At 41.8% G+C, this 23,955-nt stretch overlaps 1 protein-coding gene across 6 annotated transcripts in view; it reads right to left on the reverse strand.

Annotated features, from left to right (window-relative positions):
• The window catches only part of RGS7 (regulator of G protein signaling 7), a 125,498-nt gene that overhangs the window by 59,368 nt on the left and 42,175 nt on the right, over nt 1–23,955 (reverse strand). For all 6 annotated transcript variants that reach the window (XM_080997754.1, XM_080997758.1, XM_080997757.1 and 3 more), the window contains exon 3: nt 11,371–11,467. In XM_080997754.1, coding sequence (XP_080853880.1) covers nt 11,371–11,467 — 97 coding nt within the window. The remainder of the gene's footprint in view (nt 1–11,370; nt 11,468–23,955) is intronic.

The following is a 23,955-nucleotide window of genomic DNA, read 5'->3' on the forward strand; positions in this document are numbered from 1 at the left end:
AGGCTTAACTAATCCAGTGATCTATTTGCTCGTGATTTCTTATAACAGCAATGAATTATTTGCACATCATTTATGTATCATTGATAGTCACTGTTATAAAACATAGGGCCATGTCTCCAAAATGAAGCATCCCAGTTGAAGTGCTAACATTTCAGGGCTATAAATTTATATTCAGGCAAAGAGTCTGGCTCTTCAAGTGTGACCTTCACATCACACAGCACTCCTTACTGCTGGGGTGGATTCTAACTCCCTTCAGCCTGAGCTGTCATGACTCCTGGTCAGGGATGGTAAATGATGTAATCTAGTAACAGCTGGAGGGTTGTAGATTAGCCATCCCTGCTTTACTGTATTGGGGATGTTTTGCATAAAATAAATAATTAAGAATGGTTATTCCAATTCACAGCTTGTGGTGAGCCCTGCTGAGAGCTATATGGAAAAATAAATCATGCCAAACAAAAATTTGGAGCAAGTGGTATGGAAGCATAAGGCAGTTCCTGCAAGCTTCCACTGTGATTAGAAGCTTTAGGCCCCTTGGCTCTAAGCCAGGCGTACAAAACTTGCGACCTACCAAGCTCCAGACATCTATGGTGGCCCATCAAGAGCTCTTGTTTTTTGCAGTTTGCTGGGGACCAGAAAAAAGTGCAGCTATCATGTAGCTCACCAACATGATTGGTGCATGCAGCTTCCTGAATCACAAGTTCTGTAGGCCTGCTTTACGCCTTAGCTTAAATGGTGAGGTAGATGGCTGAGTCCCTAATGACTAGCTCTCAAGCAACTACGCAAACGCAGATCATCTTGAAATTTGCACACAGAGAGGGGGCATGAAAGAGTGCACATGGTTGATGGCAAGTAGTGGGTGGGTGGGTAGGCAAGATAAATAGATGGAACAAAATCACAGGGAACGGAATGCAAAAGTGAAAAGAATTGTGCATTACCGAACATACATGAAGCTGAGCAGAATGATATGGGAAGGTAAAAAGAATGGGCTTAGCCATGCTGGTCTCAATCAGCAGAACTTCTTATTTTCCACTTCTAGACACATAAAGAATAATCCTGCGGAATGAGAAAGATTTGCTGTTTTTATTTTGCTCCCCCAGCAAGGAGTTCTGGAAAGCACCTCACCACCACCAAATAACTTATAACACAACATTGTGAGGTAGCTTAGGCTGAGGGCAAAGATGACTAGCCAAAGGTAACCCTATCAACCAGCCTTAATCGACCTGGTGTACTCCAGCAGAATACTGGGGAAGCCCAGCCAGATGGGCAGGGTGTAACAAAATTATTATTGTTATTACTATTATTATTATCTGCGGCTGATGTGAGTTGCAGTTCAAAACATTTGGGGTGTCCATTTAGACTGCTATAGACCAAGTAACAAAGGGTCTAGAACCTGGGTCTCTAGGGCCAAAGGCCTTCAAATATTTAAGTCTCATTCTTCATAAGACAGAGAAAAGATCAGAGCTTTTCTTGCCTCCCTTATCACCCTTGATGGGGCTACATTATTTATTTGTTCAATTTATGAGTTCATTGACAACAGGGCTGGATTTGTCAGTTTTAATTCTTTTAATTCTTCAATTTCTCATTTCCCCATATTAAATTCAGTTCCCCACAATCCTGCAGCAATTTGTAATAACAATAATTAAATTCTTATGAATTTGTGTGTTCAGACCCAGAGACCTCTCCACTAAATAAAGACACATTTGACTCAAATTTTAGTTTTGTTTTTGGCAGAATTTAGGTCACAACTTTATTGATTACAGAAAGTGAGTGGTTGCATAGGCTCTGGTTCGACTAGCTCCCTACACCCTGGCAGGTAGCGCTGACCCAGAGCTCTATCATAGGTCAGCCAAGGGTGAACACCTGAGGTAGGTGGAAAGCTCGGAAACGGACTATATCCATTCCCCAGATGCTCCCCTGGACTCAGGCACAGGCACAACCCCCTCTCGGGGGTTGACCAAACCAAGTTGAGTCCCTGGATTCCTTTAACGGAATACCCTTCACATAGGGATGGCGAGACCGTTCTCCCATCCCTATCACCTGAACAAGTGCCTATCTGCAAGCTTACAAGTTGTGACAATTTGCTATGTGGCAGGTGAAACCCAAATGGCAACAGGCAATCACCCAAGTGGGGAAAATTCCTGCCGTGCCCCTATCCCAACAACAGATGACACACGACGGTATAGCAACGTCAATCGCAAAATACCCTAAATATAGGGAGAGGTGGGCGGGTGTTCCAATGCACGAGCTGAAAGAGGAAGCCCTGGGTCACGTGCATAGGCATATATAGGTCCCTCGATCCGTTTAGGCTGCACCCCATTGGACAGATTAAACCCAGCAATGAGGGACCTACCAATCGGGTGCTGTGGCTTGTCCAATATACCCACCCACAACACAGGAGGTCAGTCTCCAAGTCTCACCATAACACGTGCCCTCTTTGAGGGAGGACACGCTTTAGTGCAAATTTCTCTCAAAATACACATTTTTGTATGCAATCGGCCTTTTCGCAATACACCTTTGTGCAAGCAATTTCCTGTTACACTTTCCTCTAATATATGCCTTTTTGCACATGTTGGTGGGCTGGAGAACAGCACTGCAAATTTCAGGGGTGCATTAATTTTGAAGGATGGTGGTACTTTGGTGCACACATTGTTTCACAAAGTGCAGGTTGGGTAGATTCAACTTTAAAGGTGCACTTAATTGAACTCCACCCCATCCCTATTTGACACATAGTGAATCACCAAGCAATTTAGCAAATGTATACAGAAGCGTGTATTCAGCATCTCACAAGCATATGATTGGTATGGAAGCACCGGAAGCTGACCAGAACCATGGGTTCGTGGTATTTGCACCAGCCAGGCTCAGTGATAGAGCACTTGCTTTGCAAACAGTGCTGTAAAGCCATACATGCTCAGCAGAGCGATCCATCCAGTTGTAAGACATTTGTGTCCCTGTTGCCATGGTGGCAGAATCATGAGTCACCCAGCACTTAGGCAATGGGACAGCTGCAGCAGGGACCCACCTTGGGTTCGGTTATGAACTGACATAGGTCTTGAAGGTGACTGTGCTCAACCACAATCGTCATCCACTGGGGAAGGGTCATAGCTCAGTGGTAGAGTGTCTGCTCTGCATGTATTAAGGTCCCAGGTCCAATCCCCAGGTAGGGGTAGGATAAGACTCCCTTGTCTGAAATCCAGGAGAACTGCTGCCAACCACTGTAGATGAACATTGAGCTAGATGAGCAAAGGCTACTTCTTTTGCCCTGGGTTCTCATGTAACATTATTATTTTCCTAAGCTTAATGTAGGCACCAGGCGAGGGACCATTGTGGCTTCATAGTAGCCCCCATGCCTGAGGTCCAACACTTCACGTTGCTTGCGGCAAAGGAGACAAATAACACTGAGCAGCAACATTGGATGGGAGGATCCAGTAAGAATTTTGAGCAGGTGCAGTCTATCTGAGTGCAAGAACTTAGAACTGCAACTGCAGCGCCCTTCAAAGACCCACAGACCTTTTTAACTCGCACCAGGGCTGGTTATTGTGGGGCAGGGAGAAGACAGTCACTATTGGAGCCTGCCCCGGTGTTGAAATGACTGCATGCCACTAGCTCAATGTGTGAAGCACTTATCAGACTGAAACAACCTGGAACTACAGGGGCAGCATCAACAAGATGACTCAGCCAACAAGATCAGTCAGCCTTGTATACGTCATAATATAGAGAACAGATGGCTGAGAGACACAGATACCATTTACCTAGAAACATTAAATGTGCCTGTGCATCAGTGGCTGACTCACAAGGTCCTCGTGTTTTTTATTCTTCTTCTTCAGAGCACAGAGCAAGCATTAATTCATGGTGATTTTAAAGAGGAGAGATAACTTGAATAAATCAAGTTGTAGACCTATACTATTTATGGGCCACAGGCATGAAAGGTTGCAATTCTGGGGTGGAAAAGAAGATGGTTCCCCCTTCACTGCACTTGGGAATGTTCAAGAACCAGAGACAAGGCGGGGAGAAGGAAATTAACACCATCTTTTAATGGTCAGTCTTTCTGCAAACTGGAACAACAAACTGGTTTGCAAACTGGTCATTTAATCCAACAACATGCTTGCTTGCCTGTGTAAAATAGTAACAGAAAATGTGTGCACGCGCACGCATGCACATAATGCTATTCTAGAACTGCACTCATGTCCATGGGAACAATCTGAGCCAAAAGGCTTCACTCAGGAAAAGGTAAAGGACCTCTGAATGGTTAAGTCCAGTCAACAGCAACTATGGGGTGTGGCACTCATCTTGCTTTTCAGGCTGAGGAAGCCGGCATTTGTCCACATACAGCTTTCTGGGCAGAAATTGTGATTCAAACTGCATCTTTATCAATGAAGCATGCCACAAATCATTCACATAGTCTATCTGCAGTTTTCTTCTAGTCAATGGCAGACCAGCAGGCTTCAAGATTCATTTTGTCATAGAATCCTGCCCATGGCTATTCCTAGGTGAGCTTGAACCATCAAGCTTCTGGTTAACAGGTAGACACAATGACCCATTGTGCCACTACACACTAGGGTTGATTTGCTGCTGCTACCAATGGTAAAGTGGGGCAGGGCAGGGATTTTATATCTTCTTAGTGGGTACTAACAGTAGAGATGGATGTCTTCCCATCAGAATACTTTAAAAGGACATTTTTAATAAGTTACATTTAAGTCTGTGATGACAATTCTGCAAAATTGTCACAGACTTCCATTAGTTTATTTGCTCTGCCTGCTCTAATGCTCCAGATGGCTCAATCCACTGGATTGGAAAGTAATCATAAGAAATGAAGAATTGCAAACTCAAACAAAACCTTTTAATGAGATTTGGTGTGCCCACCCTAACCTGCACAATTTTCATTTGGTTTCTCTGAAAACACAGGTGACCCTTGATCTTGACTAGTTTCTGGTTTTGAAGTAAACTATTAAAGGGTCAATGCTAATTTATGTCCACTCTTTAAAAATGAAATTGGGAGAGCCAAATCATCTCTGAATGCTAACGTTGTTTAAAGGAAGGCTTTTCACTTAATGAAAGCAGTATTCAGCTATTATTAATCACAGGCCAGAAAGTCTTCCCACCAGGGACACACTGAAATTGTAGGTGAAATCTAAACTAATCTTCTAAAAAGTAATAATTGTGTCCTATCACAGAATCATGGAACTGTAGAGATGGAAGGGACCACGAGGGTCATATAATTCAAGCCCCTGCGACATAAGAGTTCTTTTGCCCAACGTGGGGCTTGAGCCCACAACCCTCAGATTAGGAGCCTCAAGCTCTACTGACTGAGCTATATTGCTGCCTCTGTCATCACTGCTTGTTATATAGTACCAACTAGGGTTGCCAAAAAGTAAAACACCCGCAAAGTTTAGGAAGGCCCCAAAATCGTTAAGCTCCTTTTCAGAACAAACCCAAATAGTTGAGCTTTTGGGAAAACCTAACCCCAAAATAGTGATTTTAAGCTTTTTGACAGCACCCTTAGGTTGTTATGACAACAATTTATATATTACTTTGTTTAAGTGTTCAAAGCACTTCATGTACAGTTACTCAGCAATCTTAGGGAGATACAAAAAATGTACCTTTCTGCAACACAAGCAAGCGAAACAAAACATATTGTGAGATCTAAGAGTTCCAACTTGGGGGCTCAAACTGAATAGAACAAAAGCAATGATTGTTATAAAAAGGGGGGGTGCAAACATTTTGTGGCAAACTTTAACCAGGCCAATCAAATCTTTGAAAGAATATTCCTCAATGGCCCTTGAATAAATATCACAGATCTGCATGAATGGATGTTGTTTGCCTTTACAAGATATAAATTACACAGCACTTGGGGGGAAATCATGCAACATATGTTTCCCATAAGCACAAGCGTAAACAGCATTCTAACATGTCACTACGGATTTACTGACATCTCTTTTTACCAGAAAGTGGTGCGTGATGGATGAAGCTTACAATTCTAGTGCATAAGAAGCCAAAGACTAAGTCAGAATCGGAGCCTGTTACCATCTACTGAATTATATTTGTACGGCAGACCACCGGAGATCTGAAACGCCACCAAATTTCTTACAATATGTATTCCAGGTTCTAAGAGGTGGCATCTCTTAGATCACAACAGCTCATGCCAAAACTTTTTAATGTTTCTGCTTCAACAGACTAATGCAATGACCCCTCTGGAACTTACTCCCAAATCTCAGTGTTGCATGGTGTTATTGCCCTATCAACAAACTTGCAAATGGAATGTCAAATGACTGAATTAAACCATCTGTGCTCCTTCACAACCTTCATCTAATATATACCCATGTTGACAATTGTTTGATGGTTTCCCTATTATTGCTTCAGCTGTGACCACAAGTGTGGGAGTGGGATCATCCAATAAGCAACTTGCTATATGCAGCTCCTCCTCAGCTTATGGGAGGGGCACGGGGGGCATCAGGAGGGGGAGCCTGGGAAGGCCCAGTGAATGCCTGGATCTCTCTATTCAGCCCTTCAATTAGCAAAAACAGCTGGATCTCTCTATTCAGCCCTTCAATTAGCAAAAACAGTTTTCACAGTATAATTTCCAGAAGCGATATCCAAGGCTGTGTAGGCACAGGAGGAATGAAACTGCATTAATTGGAAATGTGACTTCATTACAGATCAATTAATCCATATTGAATATGTCTGAATCATTTAATTCAAATCTACACTCTCTAGTCTTCAAAGCCCTCAGCTGACAAATGCCCCCATTAATGGTCATTAACCCCTGTCTCATCTGTAAGAAGATCCAGGAAATTTCTTTCAACAAAAGACTGGGGTTAAATCGAATCAGAGTGCATAATTTAATTTAACAAACTGGGATCATAAACACAAAGGTTTAATTAATCCAGATTGCTTTGGAGAACCAGCCACACCACAATAACTCCCCATCACCTCCCCCTGCTTTGGTGATTTGTTTTTGCGTTGTACTGAACTGTGAAACCTCATTTAAATTAAAATATATATATAACCCATCAGAAATATATATATATAAGCTATTGGATTGGGTAAGGGTGAGGACACTAGCTTGGTGGTAGACCATCTGCTTTGAAAGCAAATCCCTGGTTCAATCCCCATAAGATCCCCGCCTGATACCCTGTATTGCATGCCACCCCAATCTCTGAGTGGTGCGAGATTCCAGGGGTTCCAGGCGCTTACCAAGGGACTATGTTTTCCTTTGAAAATGAGGCACAGTGCAGACTGTGGTGTCTTTATGATATATGGTTTATTTACACATATGTCCCATCACCACCTGGCAAATAGAAGGGGAAGAAATGGAGGCAGTGAGAGATTTTACTTTCTTGGGCTCCATGATCACTGCAGAAGGGGACAGCAGCCATGAAATTAAAAGACGCCTGCTTCTTGGGAGAAAAGCAATGGCAAACCTAGACAGCATCTTAAAAAGCAGAGACATCACCTTGCCAACAAAGGTCCGTATAGTTAAAGCTATGGTTTTCCCAGTAGTGATGTATGGAAGTGAGAGCTGGACCATAAAGAAGGCCGAAGAATTGTTGCTTTTGAATTATGGTGCTGGAGGAGACTCTTGAGAATCCCATGGACTGCAAGAAGATTAAACCTATACATTCTGAAGGAAATCAGCCCTGAGTACTCACTGGAAGGACAAATCTTGAAGCTGAGACTCCAATACTTTGGCCACCTCATGAGAAGAGAAGATTCCCTGGAAAAGACCCTGATGTTGGGAAAGATGGAGGGCACAAGGAGAAGGGGACGACAGAGGACGAGATGGTTGGATAGTGTTCTCGAAGCTACCAGCATGAGTCTGACCAAACTGCAGGAGGCAGTGGAAGACAGGAGTGCATGGTGTGCTCTGGTCCATGGGGTCACGAAGACACAACTAAACAACAACAACCTGAAGCTATGATGGAAGGGCTCACAGCATTCACACCCCAAGAAGGTCTTGCTTCTCCCACAGCCACAGCCTTAGATTTGAGCGGAAATCAAACACTGTGTGCTCTCATGCGCTCTCTCTCTCTTGGCCTTTTCCAGCCTACCACCTCCCCCTTAGGTCACATTACAGGAAACTCTACTCCAAAGTCAGGAAGAAGAAGGGGTCCCATCCATTTGCCTTTGGCACGGAGCCTCCTCTTCTTAGCTTTCTTAATGGAACATCACTTTTCCTTTGTTTTTTTAATGGCTCATCACACCAGGCATTTACCTCATTGGGGGCTAGCCTGTTATATTTTAACACTTGCTGAATCCAGGGGTTCCATGTCTGGCACCCAGTTTAACACACCAGGTCTTGATTAATTTCTAACACTTGCTGGACCCAGGAATTATAGGTGTCTGGCACCCCCAAACTCATAACACCTGGAAAGCCACTGCTGGTCGAGGTACAGAATAACTCATTGCGCTGGAGAGACCAATGGTGTGTCTTTGTATTAGGCAGCTTGCTATGCTAATTTGGATCTAGGCTTGGTCATGATTAGAGCAGATCCACCGTAATCAATGGGATGTAAAGTATCACTAAGGTCCCAATGGCACTAAATATTTAAAGCAGTATCATACCACTTTAAACAGCCATGGCTTCCCCCAAAGATCTTCAAAACTGTAGTTTAAGGGTGCTGAGAGTTGTTGGAAGACCCCAAGAGAGCTGCAATTCCCAGAGTTTCCTGGGAAAGGGGATTGATAATTGTTAAACCACTCTGCACCCTCAAAAAACCACATTTTCTAGATTTCTTTGCTATGACTATTTAAAGTGCTGTGATACTTCTTTGAATGTATACTGCAGATGGGGCACAAGTCTGGATCCAGCCCATGGTGTCTAACATGCATTTAAAAAGCTTTGGAATATTTTTAAGCAGTGCTCTACAGAACATTATTTAACAATATCAAGCATAGAAAGCTATTATACGTCATTTCTTTGATTAATATATCAGGTTTCCTTCACTTATCATTAGTTCAAGCCATTCTGCCTGCAATCACAGCTCTGAAAATGAAACCTGGACTGCATAAATCAAGTGCCTCCTCTTATTACTGATATTCTAATCAGCACCAGACAAGAAGACACCTAAACTCATCAGTGTGATTATCTCTGTTGATTGTTTCATGTGATTAAGGTATTAAATGGCCGCTTTCCTGTCAGCAGCTCTCGAGAATTAAGGAATGCCAGTCCCATGGACATGTTTGCTTCACGGCCTGGATGCTAACTTTGCAATGGATATAAAGGGAAAGATCCCAAGATAAAACTGTGGCCAGTCATTCATTTTAACATTATTTTAACATTATTTTAACATTAACAAGCCTCTCTAATGGGTAAGTGAAGAAATCATACCCTCAGTTTACTGATTAAGTCTGTCTAGCAGGGAAATCCCGTGGTAATTTCCACCCATTATAACCATCTTGCCAGTAAATTGACAAACTGAAATGAAACATTTTGAGATAAGCGAAGCAGCTTCTATCCTAGGTAGGTCATGAAAAATGTGAAAGTGATCCATTTTCCCTCATGTTTGCTACCAGCAAAATCTGGGATATGTTCCCCCAGGATACCTGTGACTCTCCAGATGTTGATTGACAACAATCCCCATAATAATAATAATTTTATTATTTATACCCTGCCCATTTGTTTGGGTTTCCCCCGCCACTATGGGCAGCTTCCAACGGAATATTAAAAACACAATAAAACATCAAACATTGACTATGATGACCAACTGACCACTGGCCATGCTGCTTGCAGCTGATGGGAGTTAAAAGTCCAGCAACATCTGGAGAGCCCAGATTGTCCACCCCTGCTCTTACTTTTTTGAGCTTGCTGTGGTATAACTATCCTACCATGAAAAAACGACAAAAACCCTGTAAGAAATTGAGCAAACAAAGTAGACATTTGCTTAGACATTTAGATTAACCACCTGGGCAATGAGTAGGATTGAAATTTAGGTCACCAAAACAAAGATGCAAAGTGCATTTTATCAGGAGATTCTGAATTGGTTCCAAAGTACTTAGAACTGAAGCTGGGTAGATTTGAAAATTCAACTCTAGGGTACCATTAACATCAAATGAAAACATTATTTCCATCACAGTTTCACTTTGAATAATTAGGGTTTAGTTATAAATGTATTTAGAAAAGAAGCTGTAGGCAGGATTTTTGTCAGGAATGCTAATTTAATTATCAGCCATTAAGAATTTGCGCAGGGATATCTGTATAACAGGAGAATTGTGTTTCAAGGGCATATAAACACTTTTATCAATTTTATCAATAGATATAGGATTGGAGGACTTGTCCCCAGAAGGAATCCCATAATTGGATTTAACAGCAGGCAGTTGAGGGGGCTTAATCTTAAAAGGATTATTTTCCTTCCACCAAATATCTGGGAGAAAATAAACATTAGTTTATTTTATCTGATTTTGCAAGTCATTTTCTTGTCAAAGCCTTAGCTCCTCCAGACACCTTGGCATCAAGGAGCGACAATTTTTATTAACTCAAATGCTTTGAGTTAAAGAGACAAAAGCAACCAAATAACGTGAATCATTTTCACTCCTCCTTCACCTCTCAATAGTTGTTCATACCCGCACATTAAAACTCATCACTTCACCTTCACTTCTTTGCATCCCCAAGCCTCTCTGGTCTCCCCTACTTCTCTTTCTTTAAAGCACATTACACATAAAAAGTACAAGTCTTTTGCTCCTGTATTCCCAAAGATCCCACTTCAGATGCTCAGATGTTAAGATAATGCACCACCATAGCATGCAATGTATGGGGAGCTCAATTGGGGCCTCTGCTATATATATATTTGGGGAGAGGGGCTCTTGGTGCAGTTTCAATTATGCTCCCAACTTCCCCAGAGGGAAGGGAAGGGTGGGTGGGAGCTGAGCTTGACTCAAGTTCAAAAGCAGCAGCAGCAGCAGCAGCAGCAGCAGCAGCAGCCATTACTGAAGAATATCCAGCAGCCCAGCAGGGAAAGCTTGTCCCCCCCCCCCTTTCTTCCTCCAACTCCTTCACTTTCTGCTTTGTCTTCTCCTTATTTTTCCTGCTTGGGATCCACACCTTCCTCGGGCCTTATCTCCCAGTTTGTCAGGGGCAGACGCTCCATTAATGTCCTTAATCTGCCCACCCACGTCTGGGACTCTTAGCTCCACATCAACAAGCTGTGCCAGTCCCCTGGAACGCCTGAATGGTGGCAATGCCATCTTCTCTTGATTTTATTTAATTGAATGCACATAACAATGCTCACAACTCAACAGATGGTTCCAGAATCATGGAGCTAATGACTTCCTTGCTTGCTTTGTGTTTTAACTAGGTGTTTGAGCTATCGTTGTCCACATATATCTGTTACAGCCAATGCATATCCAACAGGATATAAAGTACATTTTGAACCTTACCAGAGAAGACACTGGGAATCTTGGAAAGAAAACTTTTGACTGTACGAATGAGAATCCCGTTTTTCTCATCTTGCATACGAGCTATGACATCTTCCATCTGGGCAAAAGGAGAAAGAAAGAAAACAAACAAATTGCATCACTGCAATTATCGTGTGAAGAGACGTAACTGATTTTCTCAGAAAAAAAGAACCAGCACCTGAAGATTACATTTGTTTCTAATGAGATATCCGATAGGTGAAGTTTATGAAAAGTTCAGTATGGTGAAATAGTGAAAAACTATAAAACAAAACAAGAAATCTCTCCCACAGCTTCTACAGGAGCAAGTTTCTTTCAGTCACCCAGGGCCTTGCAGGTTCAGAGGAACAAAGGTGACACTAGCAATCTCAAGACACTGTCTAGTGACCATCCACTATGACTAGCTCCAGGAGCCTAGTAGGGTTTTGTGCTGGTGTTTCAGTGTTCCCCACTTTTAAGATTAGTAGAGTTTTCAGAGCAGCTTGTTATCAGCATAAAGATCCACTGTGTTCACATGCAAAGTCTTGGCTACGGCTGAAGTATTCCTCTGGGTAGTGGACTTTTGAGGATTAGTTCCTATCAGATATGAATGCCTGGGTACAAAATACACAGCCGATGCGCACATGAATTATGCTTATTATCCTTCATCATCCTTAAAATACATGCACTCTATATTTTAAGGAGAATGGAATATAGCAGTTTGATACATACCTGATGTACCACTCATGTATTTTATACTAGAGTATTCTCATCCAAGTACAAAAAGACTCACAGCAACTCACACTAAATTGGTTCTGACATAGCTCTGAACTGAAGGAAAAGTCAGGGACAGAGCCTAAGGAACTGCCAAACCAATACTTTTCACTCAAGAATCACTGGGTGCCCACCACCACTTTCTATCTTCCAACTGACAGCAGTTGCAAGTAAATCCCCCCCCCCCACTACACACACACACACACACACACACACACACACACTGTCCATAAAGAACATGTCTCCTATGAGGTGATCAGAGCTGAGCAATGTAGTAATACAAAACATTTATTAAGTCATTTATAAAAGTAGCAGTCCAGTGTTAGCTGCTTTAAGGGCTGGTTTCTGAAACCAAACATTTGGTTTAAAAACACTGAAAACTGTTCGCTGAAATTTCTCATGTTCAAGGACAGCATTTGTGATAGTATGGAACTTGGAAAATTTAAATCTCAAATTTCTGATTAAAGGCTTGCCTAATCCACATAAATTAGATAGATTAGTAATTTGGGGGCAGGTCGTGGAGTCCCAATCTGTCTGTCACCAACAGTTCTCAGATAAGACATTTCACATGAAAACATAGCTTTTTTACATGCTGTGCATGTTCATTCATACTTTGAAAAGAAGGAAAGAATGTGAAATAAGATTTGTATCTTATAAGACAGTTCAAACAATTACTGTGTACTTTTTGATTTTCATGACGTTTCGTTTACCCAGAAACATTACCGAGCTCTGCTATATGTTGTTCTGTGTGAGTTTTGGAGAAAGTTCACGGGTGCCTGACTCATTCCAACTCATTCTTTCTCTTAAGCACAACAGAATAAAAAAAATAATATAAACCAAAAAGCAATGGCAAAATATGTATCAGATTGCTACACAGATAAAAAACGTGATTTAGAATTTCAGCTCCCCACTCCCCATCCTGTTTAAATATATGTAGGAACTATATATGGATGAATCTGTCAATTGTGGTTACTCTCAGTGTCTCATTTTTCCAATCTTAAATTCAGTTCCCCACACTTCCACATCAGGGTGCATTTTTTAAAGTCGTTTTGAAAATTCATCTGTATTTTAATGTGACTTTCTCCTACTGTTTCTATGCAATTGTGCCTACTCTACACAAGTTTGCAAAGCAATTCTGTATAAAACAAACCATTTTTGTATAGCATTTTATTTTTTTACTAATATATGTGTTTTCACGCACACTTTGTCCTAGCAAAGGGCTCCTTGGGGAGGAAGGACAGGGTATGCATTCAATAATTAACAACAATAATAAATAATATATACATTCTGTACACTTTACTTGTGGCTGGAGAACTGCAAATTTTGGAGAACTGCGCATTTCAAAATATGGCAGCGTTTCAGTTCTCATATTGTTTCAGAAAGTGTAGGTTAGGGAGGCTTGCCTTGTCTCCCAGCTGTTGCCTTCCACATGAAGACAGTTGTAGATGGAGCATTCACTTCAGGCCACACCAGCCCCGCCCCTGCCTGCTCTCCGCCCCCCGGTGCCGGAGCATGAAGTTCCATCACTGTCCATACCTCAGCCTAAAAAACCAGTAACTGCCTGCCTACCCCCTAAGTCCCCATATAAGGGCCTAGCCTTGCTTCCCTTGAAAGTAGCTAGTCTTTAGCCTGGGAAGAAGCTGAGAGGTTTGAAAAATGAAACCAGCAGCCATTGACTAACTGTCCCAAATTTGTGTGTATTACAACATATCAGTGGTTAGAAAAACCAGGAAACAGAAACCCACATCAATGGTGAACCAATAAACTCTCTGCCCACCGTTCTCTGTTCAAGGTCACACCAAATATCACCCTCACTATAAGTCACATGGCTAGGAGAGCATGTATCTCCATATTAATGCTGCATAATAGGCTTTTCCTGGCATTGAATTGATCTCATTTTACAAAATCGAGGCTGCAAACCTATACATGCTTAGCTGGGGAATATGTCCCCATTGAACTGAGTACCTTTTGGCTCACAGCTCTATTTCCATCATGCGCAATCCCAGTTTCTGTGTTTTCTACTTTACATTTAGCAAACATGCATTAATTTCCTCTGCAAAACATTAGGCCCTCCTGCCTGTATCCCAAATCTCTTCCCCACCACTCAGTGCCTAGAACAATGGAACATGTGTAATAGCTTAATTGGGGCAATCCAATGAAATCTTCTTCTAGTTTTGATCAAGTAGTCTAATCTGGGGAGTGGCCGCTGTTCCCTGGCATACATTTCCTCCCTTGCTGATATGCCGCTGTTCGCTTCCTAAACTCCACTGTAAAGGATAAGCTCCTTTTGCTTTGCCTTGGCATTTAGCCTCTTGTGGTTCATTTATCTCCTTATCTGTTTAAACCAGACCAGCTCTGACAATGCAGCAGAGCATTTCAGTCTGAACCTTTCTTTTCAGAAGGCTACAAATCCTTCATGTGTGCAAGGAGCAAAATAGCTGCTGAGATTAAAAGAGAGAGAGAGAGAGAGAGAGAGAGAGAGAGATCTGCGACAAATAAGCAACTTGCTGTTTGCACCACAGTGCTGCAACAGAAATTAGCAGACAGACATACAGATGAAGGACACCTATGTTTCCAGTAAATGTCAGAAAATCTGGATTTGATGTTTACTGTATGTTAAAATGTTGGATTAGGACTGGTTTTCAATATTGCGATATATCACCAGCTAAACATCATTACATACCAAAATATCACCATGTCTGAAATCAGAATGTGAATGGGGTAATGTGCTGGCAACCACTACTACTCAGGGGTCTAAAACTGATACAGTTTTACTTACCTTTAACAAATCGTTACAACTGTTATTTTATAAGAGAAGTGATGACTGGCTTCACAGTTTTTCCCATATCACAATTTTTTACATAGAGCACACACACACACGTACACACACATTGTGATTTGTGATATATCGCCATGTCAAATATTATGAAACCGTTATCACAATGTGGACATAAAACCAATTTTGGACGACGTATCAATAAATTGTCCAGCCCTTGGAGAGACTCATATTCAAATCCCCACTCAGCCATGAAGCTCCCTGGGTAACCTTGGGACAGCCACCAAATCTCAACCTCACCTACCTACCTACCTCACAGGGCTGTTGTGAGAATAAAATGGGGCTATCATGTACACTTGCTTGACCTCCTTGGAAGGAAAGCTAGGCTACACATTTTTAAAAACCTGTTATTTCAGGAGGTCAGTGGATTACCAGATACTGGTGGATTACCAGATACTGTTCTTTTTCCTTGAATCTCTCCGTGTGTGTGTTCAACCTATTTATGCTTAAAATTTATTTACAATATTTAGGCACCATTTTTCTCTACAAAAGTTCACATTGGCAGGTTGGAATTATATGTGCACTGGGAGCTATTGTTTTGAAGTGTTTACATTTGCATCTCATGTAACTATTGGTATTGTTTGAACAATTTTTTAAAAATTGTGATTCGTGCGCACAAATGAAACAATATATGTACTTATCCTCCATCTGTTAAAGACAGTGGGGGGAGGGGGCAGGGGTAACCAGTGGCCCTCCACATGTTGCTGGAATACAATCTCATAATCCTTGGTAATTGGGCCATGCTGACTGGCGTTGATAGGAAATAAAGTCATTTTTTTTACATAGGTTAGCTATCCCTACATTAAACTCTTTCAACATAAGAATATAAATACTCTTGGAGGGTTCCTACCTGTATATGTGCACATGAGTGCAAGTGTGTTAAGTGTGTTGCATATGGCACTCTCAGAGGGATATATGGTGGGATAACCATGCTTATATACACTTATTATTGAGAATAATGTACATAGGAGGGAAATCTGTTTGTTAAAAGCTCCCGTGCATAGTGGTTTGAAAAGCACAATGCTATATAACCACTGATTAACAAAACAACACTTCAGCAGCACAGAAGAGGTTGATATAATCAAAGATATGATGACAGAAGATATCACGCAGTAATCAGTTTGTCTTTTATCACCCCTCCCCTAGGAACGTTCTGTTAGTTAGGACAACATTTGAAAAATCAAAAGATAACTGAGTAGCATAATGCAATATGAAATTACATTTCTTCTTTTCTTATTTCAAATTAATTTTGATATTTAGTGACTGAGGTGTTAAGACCTGGACTGGATCTAGACACATCAAATAAGAATTTCAGTTAAATGCGTTGTAAATCTAAACAAGGAAAACCGGGGGGGGGGGGGCGGGACAATACATATAAATTGCTTTTTCTTTACCAATCTAGCTGAGTCCTTAGACACAAGGCATCAGGATTCCAACCCAACCTCTACCAAGGACTCAAGTCAAGTTATGTTCAGAGCTGTAAAATGGGTATAACTTCAAAGTCTTTTGGGTTCTTAGGTTATGTGTACAAACTCAATCCCAGACCAGACAGAGAGTAGCTGATAACTTATTGTATTAAAATATAGCAGAGCTATGGCTAGCTGAGGGCAAAACATACTATCTTGCAAAAGTGAGGATCAGCTAACACTTACATAACAGCCATGGCTTCTTCCATAAAAATTGGAAGGAAACTCAGCAAGTGCTCCTATACTGCTCTTTCAGACTTTAGGCTTCATGGAATATTTGACAATATTTGTCTCAGATGTAGACAATGCCACAACTGATCAGTCAGTTTAATCACCCACTTGACTAGCATCCAGTCCCTAGTTTAACGGGATTCCCCCTGATATTTGGCCACAATCCACACAACTCCTTCACACAAACATATGTCAAAGACAGCATCCTCCAAAAATCTTTTCCCCTACAATGCATCAAAATCTGTCTTAAAAACAAGAACAGGGTATTGAAATTCAGAAGCCTCATCAGCACAGAAGACAGAAAGGACTTGCCATATTTATTGCTCTAAACTCTTTTCTGAATCAAAGCCAGTCTACTTAACTAGGTTGTACCTTCAGCTACATGACCATTTCACTTAATGGGCTTGAGCTGAGCAGGTGCAACAAGGAAGGATTCTTGGGTGTTTCCAAATGGGATGGGGGGGGGGATATGATTTTGATCATAAGCAAGGCTTGGACTTTCATCCTCACCCCTACCCGCAATGGTCTAGTCCAAACGGCACCACTGTCACCTTCCACAGTTGTGATCAGAATGTTAAAAGCGGCTTGCCTGAGTTGTCATATCAGTGGAAGCTTCCAGTTCCAGCCAAACACATGCTGGGGATTTGTCACGCCAGTTAGTAGTTGGCTAATGCCAAAGTAGCGCAATATGTGACACAATAATTTCATGACACTTGGCAACACTTTGAAGTTGCTTGCCCATATATTTCTCCCCTTTTGATTGCCTATGTGTTTATGTGTGTTTCTATCCATTTAAATTTTAATAACTTGAATATGGCAAAAAAAGAAAACCCTCCAAGTTATTCATAGCTCCAGCTCAGATCTCTTGCAAACTAGGCTATGCTGGCTTGGGATTTTATCGTGCTGCCAGCTCCGGGGTTTAGTTTTCAAACTGCAAGAGCAAAAAAAGAAAAGCAGTGTCTTGCAGTCTTGTTATTTTAGTGCAGTGTGATGACAATTTGCCTGGCTGAAGCAGCTTTATGGAAGACTGTGTTTTATCCGCCATGGCCGTCTCTGCTTTACTATTGTTGTGACTTACTTTTGTGACTTTAATTATTGTAAAAGCAGCCCTGTGTATTTATGTGTATTAAAATGGTGTATTTATGTGTATTAAAATGGTGGGTGTTGTGTATGGAAGTTCTCACCCTGGCCACCAGGGGGTATTGTGTATATAGTTTTCACTCAGGTCCAGGTAAATTAATTTAGGCGGGAAGCCCTGGGCTGTTGTTGTTACATGTTGACAGCCAGCTGCCTATAAAAGCAGGCCGGTTGAGCTGTTTGCTGTTCAATTCAGTTCCAGCTTACTTATAAAGAACTACTTGGAGAAATCTCTGTGTTGTCTGCTACGTCCACCCACTACTTAATAGTGGGGTATAAGTCTTAATAATAAAGGGAAATAAATATATAGTAGTGAAGCTTCCATTAGCCCTTGAAGTCAACAGAAATGCTCCATGTCCTACAAGACATGCATTTGCAAAAGAAGATGAGCTATTCTTTCTACATCCTCTGCCGCAGACGCTCTTCCATAATGGTGACTTTTACACAGCACAGAAAAGAGAATCAATCTCAATGTTCAGAAAGAGAGAAGTGGACTGTTGTTGTGGGCGTGAGGATCGATGAAATTACTTGACGATTGACTACTGTAATTCCTTTTTATGGCCTTTCCAAATTGTTGTTTTCCAGGGGAACGATGAAGTAGAGTAGTCTCTAGAGGCAAGAAGCAGGCTCAAGACTCACACACAGGTATGCAGGATTTCTGCAAACAGGAAAGGGTTCAAGACATTCTTCCCGCTGAAGTGCAACCCTGATGCTATGGTAGACAGAGCAGCAAAGTGCAGCAAGCTCAAAACAGAGATTACTGTAATATGTGGTTTGAGCTTTGTGTTTTCTTCACACTCTTCAACCTTACCCAGTCTAGTCTCCTCCAGATGCCTTAGTCTACAACTCCTTTCAGAATTGCCCCCACTGTCATTCCATATTTGGAAAATCTCTCTATCTGTATCAAAAGGCTGAGAGCATCCCTCTGATTTTACAGATATTCAGGTAAAGCTCCTTCACATAGTTGAGAAAACTGCTCAATTTTTTACCCCAGGTTGAACATCCCATCTTTTACCTTCTACATTCTGTAAATTACCATTTACTCTGCCTCCAGTGCGCTCCTACCAATGGCTCTTGAGCATGTGTGCACATGACATTAACCACAATGTGGAGCTATCCTGTAGTTGTTGTTTTTAAATTGATTTTTAATTCCAAGTAATAAAACATACCCATGGGAGTAAAACAGAGCATAATAGTCATAAAGAAATGAAAAAAGAAAAAATGGCAGCTGGTGGTTGTAGTTTTAGATGTTCCAAGAAAGGCAATCAAGTGTAAGTGCCTCTCCATAAGGTTCCATGATTCATTGGAAGGTGAAAACAATGTATGATAGTCTTAACCAGGCTTCCTCAAACTCGGCCCTCCAGATGCTTTGAGACTACAATTCCCATCATCCCTGACCACTGATCCTGCTAGCTAGGGATCATGGGAGTTGTAGGCCAAAAACATCTGGAGGTGTTCTATAAATATGACAACCCTATGTAACTTCATTTCTCGCAGTCAGGGAACCACCAGAAGGCACTTGGAGCTTGGCCTCATATTAGAAGACAGTGCAATTTTATATGTCACTGTGTGTGTGAAGACACACAAACACACACAGAGAGAGATACATTTCCTAGTCAAGAAGTACATTAACATGAATGACATTAGCTGAATGACAATCAGCTTGTTCTTCTGGTCCCGGTTCCACCCACCACCCACCCCACCCCCGCTTGGCATTACCTAATAATTTTGTTGCTGCTGTAATAACAGAATGCAACACTACCATTTGAAAACAGTAACATACATATAAACACTCTTTTCTAAGAATATGCAGCAAGTATCACTGCAAAACTAACTGGCTATCCTTTCAGCATAGTCAATGAATTTTCTACAACCTTGACAAAGATGCCGTGCTTACAGTAAAAGAAATGCTTGTTTTGTGGTGGATGTTTTCAGAAGGAATTCATACTGTGTGTTGCACTGAAAGACTCTTAAGCCAGGCGTGGAGAACCTATAGCTCTCCAGGTGTTGCTGAGCTACAACTGCCATCAGCTCCAGCAAGCATGGCTAATGGCCACAGATGGTGGGAAGTGTAGTTCAGGAACATCTGGCGGGCCAAAACTTCCCCATGCCTGCTCTAAGACATTTCATAGGAAAAGTGAAAGGTTATTCTATGCAAAATGCCAGCAGGCATTCCAGTTATTAACCATCTACTCTAGCACTTACTCAGCAATTCCTTCTGCGGTGTATAAAATGCAATTTCTGTTTAAAAGCAAAACAGCCAACTCTGTTATCTTATAAGCTAATATTATTTTAATTACCTATTTATTACGTTTGTATCTCACCTTTCTCCAGGAAGCTCAGAGCAGAGTACATAAGGTTGCTCATTTTATCCTCTGAAATCCACCATTCTGCTCCTGCTGTTTGCATGACATGAACTAGGCCTAAGACACAAGCGGTGGCATGCAGTACAAGGCAGAAACAGATGGCTGTTCGAACACACACACACACACACACACACACACACACACACACACAGGCTCCAAGCCAAAAAAAAAGGAGGCATGCAGCAGCAGCCGGGACTGTGCTTTTTTCAAAACCCACCTGACCCATCAGCTGTTTAGTGGAAGAGGGAGGGACAGCTGCCACACACACACACACACACACACACACACACACACAGGCAAACTGTATATGGCAGCCTCCACTTACATCCACAATTCCCCATGCTTTCTATGGCATGTAGCATGCTGATGCACATATTCAGAATTTTATTTCTTTATTTAAAATACAAAGTTATAGAATATGGCCGCACAGTATGTGCCCCCAAAGTTAGACACCAATAGCAGATGCTAAAGACATAAAGAATGTAATTACAAGAATATTAAATCTCTATAAACTATAATAGACCAATAGAAAAGATGGAACTGTTTCTACTATCCCACCACTGAGTTTAAAGTATGCAATACTAAAATTATTAAGAGCTATGTTAACTGAAAGGGAGGGGGATGAATCCTATGAGATGCAAAGAGAACAGCTATAATCTCGGATTGCAATGTATTAAATGTTCCCATTAACTTATTAACCTATTAAATGGTACCAGAGTAGTATCTGAAAGCATATGAGGCTATCAGCTTGCTGGACCTGCTCAGTGCTAGGATAGGAGACTGCCTGGGAACCACTGGTGTGCTGCCTTGGGTTCCATGACAGAAGAGAGGTGAGGTAGAATTAAAAAAAAAATGAATAAAAAAATCATAATGAGAAATTTCTAAATTGCACTGGTGCTTCAGAATCCACAAACCATAGGAAATTCATGAAATGCACTTATAGCCCTTGACTAAGTTAAGGAATGTGAATGTGGGCAACTCCAAATTACTTAAGTCCCACTGAGTAGAGTTCCAAGTCTAGACTGAACCCCATAGATTCATACACACGACGCCTCAGAGAGAAAGTTCCATTTTGCTAATTTGTTCCTTCAGCATTTGACAAAATCAGCAAGTTGAGATGCTTTCGCTTTTTCAATGCCTCAGAGCAAATTATTCAGAAAGGTAAATTATCACCATAAATACGGGTACCAAATACCATCTGCCTGTAGAGAATGATTATTAAGTGGGTGGGCGTGAGCTAGTACAATTATCTGGAGACAATTGGACAAGTCTCTAATACATAAAAACTGTTGAATAGGTACACCAGCAAAATATTGAAAGAGCAATTTAGCTCAAGCAACATCTATGCCAGAACTTTTTGTCTGTATATTAGAAATGCCTTGATTTCAAGTTTATTATCCGTAATTGATGTGTTCTAGTCTCAGAACATTTCCTGCTAAGAATGAAAGCACCATTTGCTAGGCTCTGAGAAGCAGCCAGAACATTTTTCTTGCTTCTTTGCAAAACATCACACAATAGGATGCTTCAGAGATCTAGACATTAAATCTGCCCTGTTGAATTTGTATTTTTACTTAGGCTGTATACCGCCTTGTGATATTTCATACGAAAGTGTAGTGTATAAATATTTAAATACATAATATTTTGCTTGTTTATCATCTTAAACGATATGCAATTAATGAATTAAATCAGGGGTGGCTAACCTATCGCTCTCTGGGTGTTGCTGCTCAACACAACTCCCACCAGCTCAACCAGCATGCCAAATGCCCCAGGGTGACAGAGATGCAATTCAGCAGCCTTTGGAGGTGTGCAGGTTAGCCACCTCTGAATTAAATAAAAACACTGTTCACAAAGTCTTGAATATTGAAGTCTGTAGAGTGCTCTGAAAACACTCCCATCACAACTAATACCTTATATTTCCCAAGCAGAACACCCGAGGGAGGATTTATAATTCCAGACAAGTCGCATTCATGCCATTCTTCCAAATACTGTATGAAACCTTGGTTTGAAAAGGGAGCTTTTAAATTCAAATCATGGAATTGTAAAGTTAGAAGGGACCAGCCCCCTGCAATGCTAAAGCCTCCATGACAGGTGCCCTCCCTCCCCAACCTCTGCTTAATAACCTCCAACGAAGGAGAGCCCACGACCTCCCGAGGGAAACCATTCCACTGTTGAAAAGCACTTACTGTCAGAAAGTCCTCCCTGATGCTTAGTCAGAATCTCCTTCCTTGTAATTGGTCAAAGCTCTGAAAGTCCACATTCATTTTTGCCTTTAAAGGTGCAAGGTAGTGCCTAATTTTATGGTTAAACAGCAGGAGAATGGGCTGTATCCAACACGACAGGTTTGCTGCCACAATGGACTTCTGTGCTCTGCTACAGAGCTGCCTCCACCACCCACATTCACTCAAAATCAGCTCTGGAGGGTTGGGCGATGCTCCAGAGCAGAGGGCAGAGAGGAAAGGGAAGTCCTGTTGTACCAGTGGAAACCTGCTAGTGCAGCATTGACTACAATCCATCATCTCCACCAGTCTCACCCCCCCTATGAAGCTCACCTTACTTTCTCTCTCTACAAATGCCTGAAGGGTAGGCAACATAGGCTGCAATCCTATCCTCCACTGCATTTATATGATAACTGCCCTGAGATCTACAGGTACAGGGTGGTAAAAGGTAAAGGTAAAGGGACCCCTGACCATTAGGTCCAGTCGTGACTGACTCTGGAGTTGCAGCGCTCATCTCGCTTTATTGGCCGAGGGAGCCGTACAGCTTCCGGGTCATGTGGCCAGCATGACTAAGCCACTTCTGGTGAACCAGAGCAGTGCACGGAAACGCCGTTTACCTTCCCGCCGGAGCAGTACCTATTTATCTACTTGCACTTTGACGTGCTTTCGAACTGCTAGGTTGGCAGGAGCAGGGACCGAGCAATGGGAGCTCACCCCGTCGCGGGGATTCGAACCGCCGACCTTCTGATTGGCAAGTCCTAGGCTCTGTGGTTTAACCCACAGTGCCACCCGCGTCCCTTCTTGTATGCAGGGTGGTATACAAATGTAAACAACAACAACAACAAATTTAAATTAAACACCAGGGAACCTTGAGGCTAAGCATAATATATAAATAGGTTCCATAAAAGAAATATTCCTTCCAGGTTGAGAATTCTGGATTGTGCTACACGGAGGACCGGTTGAACTGGCAGCGGTTATATAGCATTTTTATTGATTTTTCTCGCTGCTCTTCACAAAGAGAAAAATAAAGCCAATGTTCTTGTTGCAATACATTTGTTGCTGCCCTAATAGTTGTTTGCTAGAGCTTGCTAATATTTTTGTTATAAAGTGTCTGCTGGTTGCGGTGGATACCTGACGTCGAGTTTCTAAACTGCCACCAGAATTTGAGCTACTTGTGACTGGTGAGGTATCTAATACAGTGGTACCTTGGGTTACAGACACTTCAGGTTACAGACTCCACTAACCCAGAAACAGTACCTCGGGTTAAGAACATTGCTTCAGGATGAGAACAAAAATTGTGTGGCGGCGGTGTGGTGGCAGCAGGAGGCCCCATTAGCTAAAGTGGTGCTTCAGGTTAAAAACAGTTTCAGGTTAAGAACAGACCTCCAGAATGAATTAAGTTCTTAACCCGAGGTACCACTGTATAGGCAGAGTACCAAATTGCCAGAGAGGTCTTCTTTGCTCATAACAGATACTTTCCAAATGCTTGAGGTCATTACAGGTAGCACGAGATGATGAAGCACACATTTTGGTTGCTTAATACAACGAAAATCAATAGGCTGAAC

This window comes from Podarcis pityusensis (genome assembly GCF_964106645.2).
Source record: "Podarcis pityusensis genome assembly, chromosome: 3".
Taxonomy (NCBI): Eukaryota; Metazoa; Chordata; class Lepidosauria; order Squamata; family Lacertidae; genus Podarcis; species Podarcis pityusensis.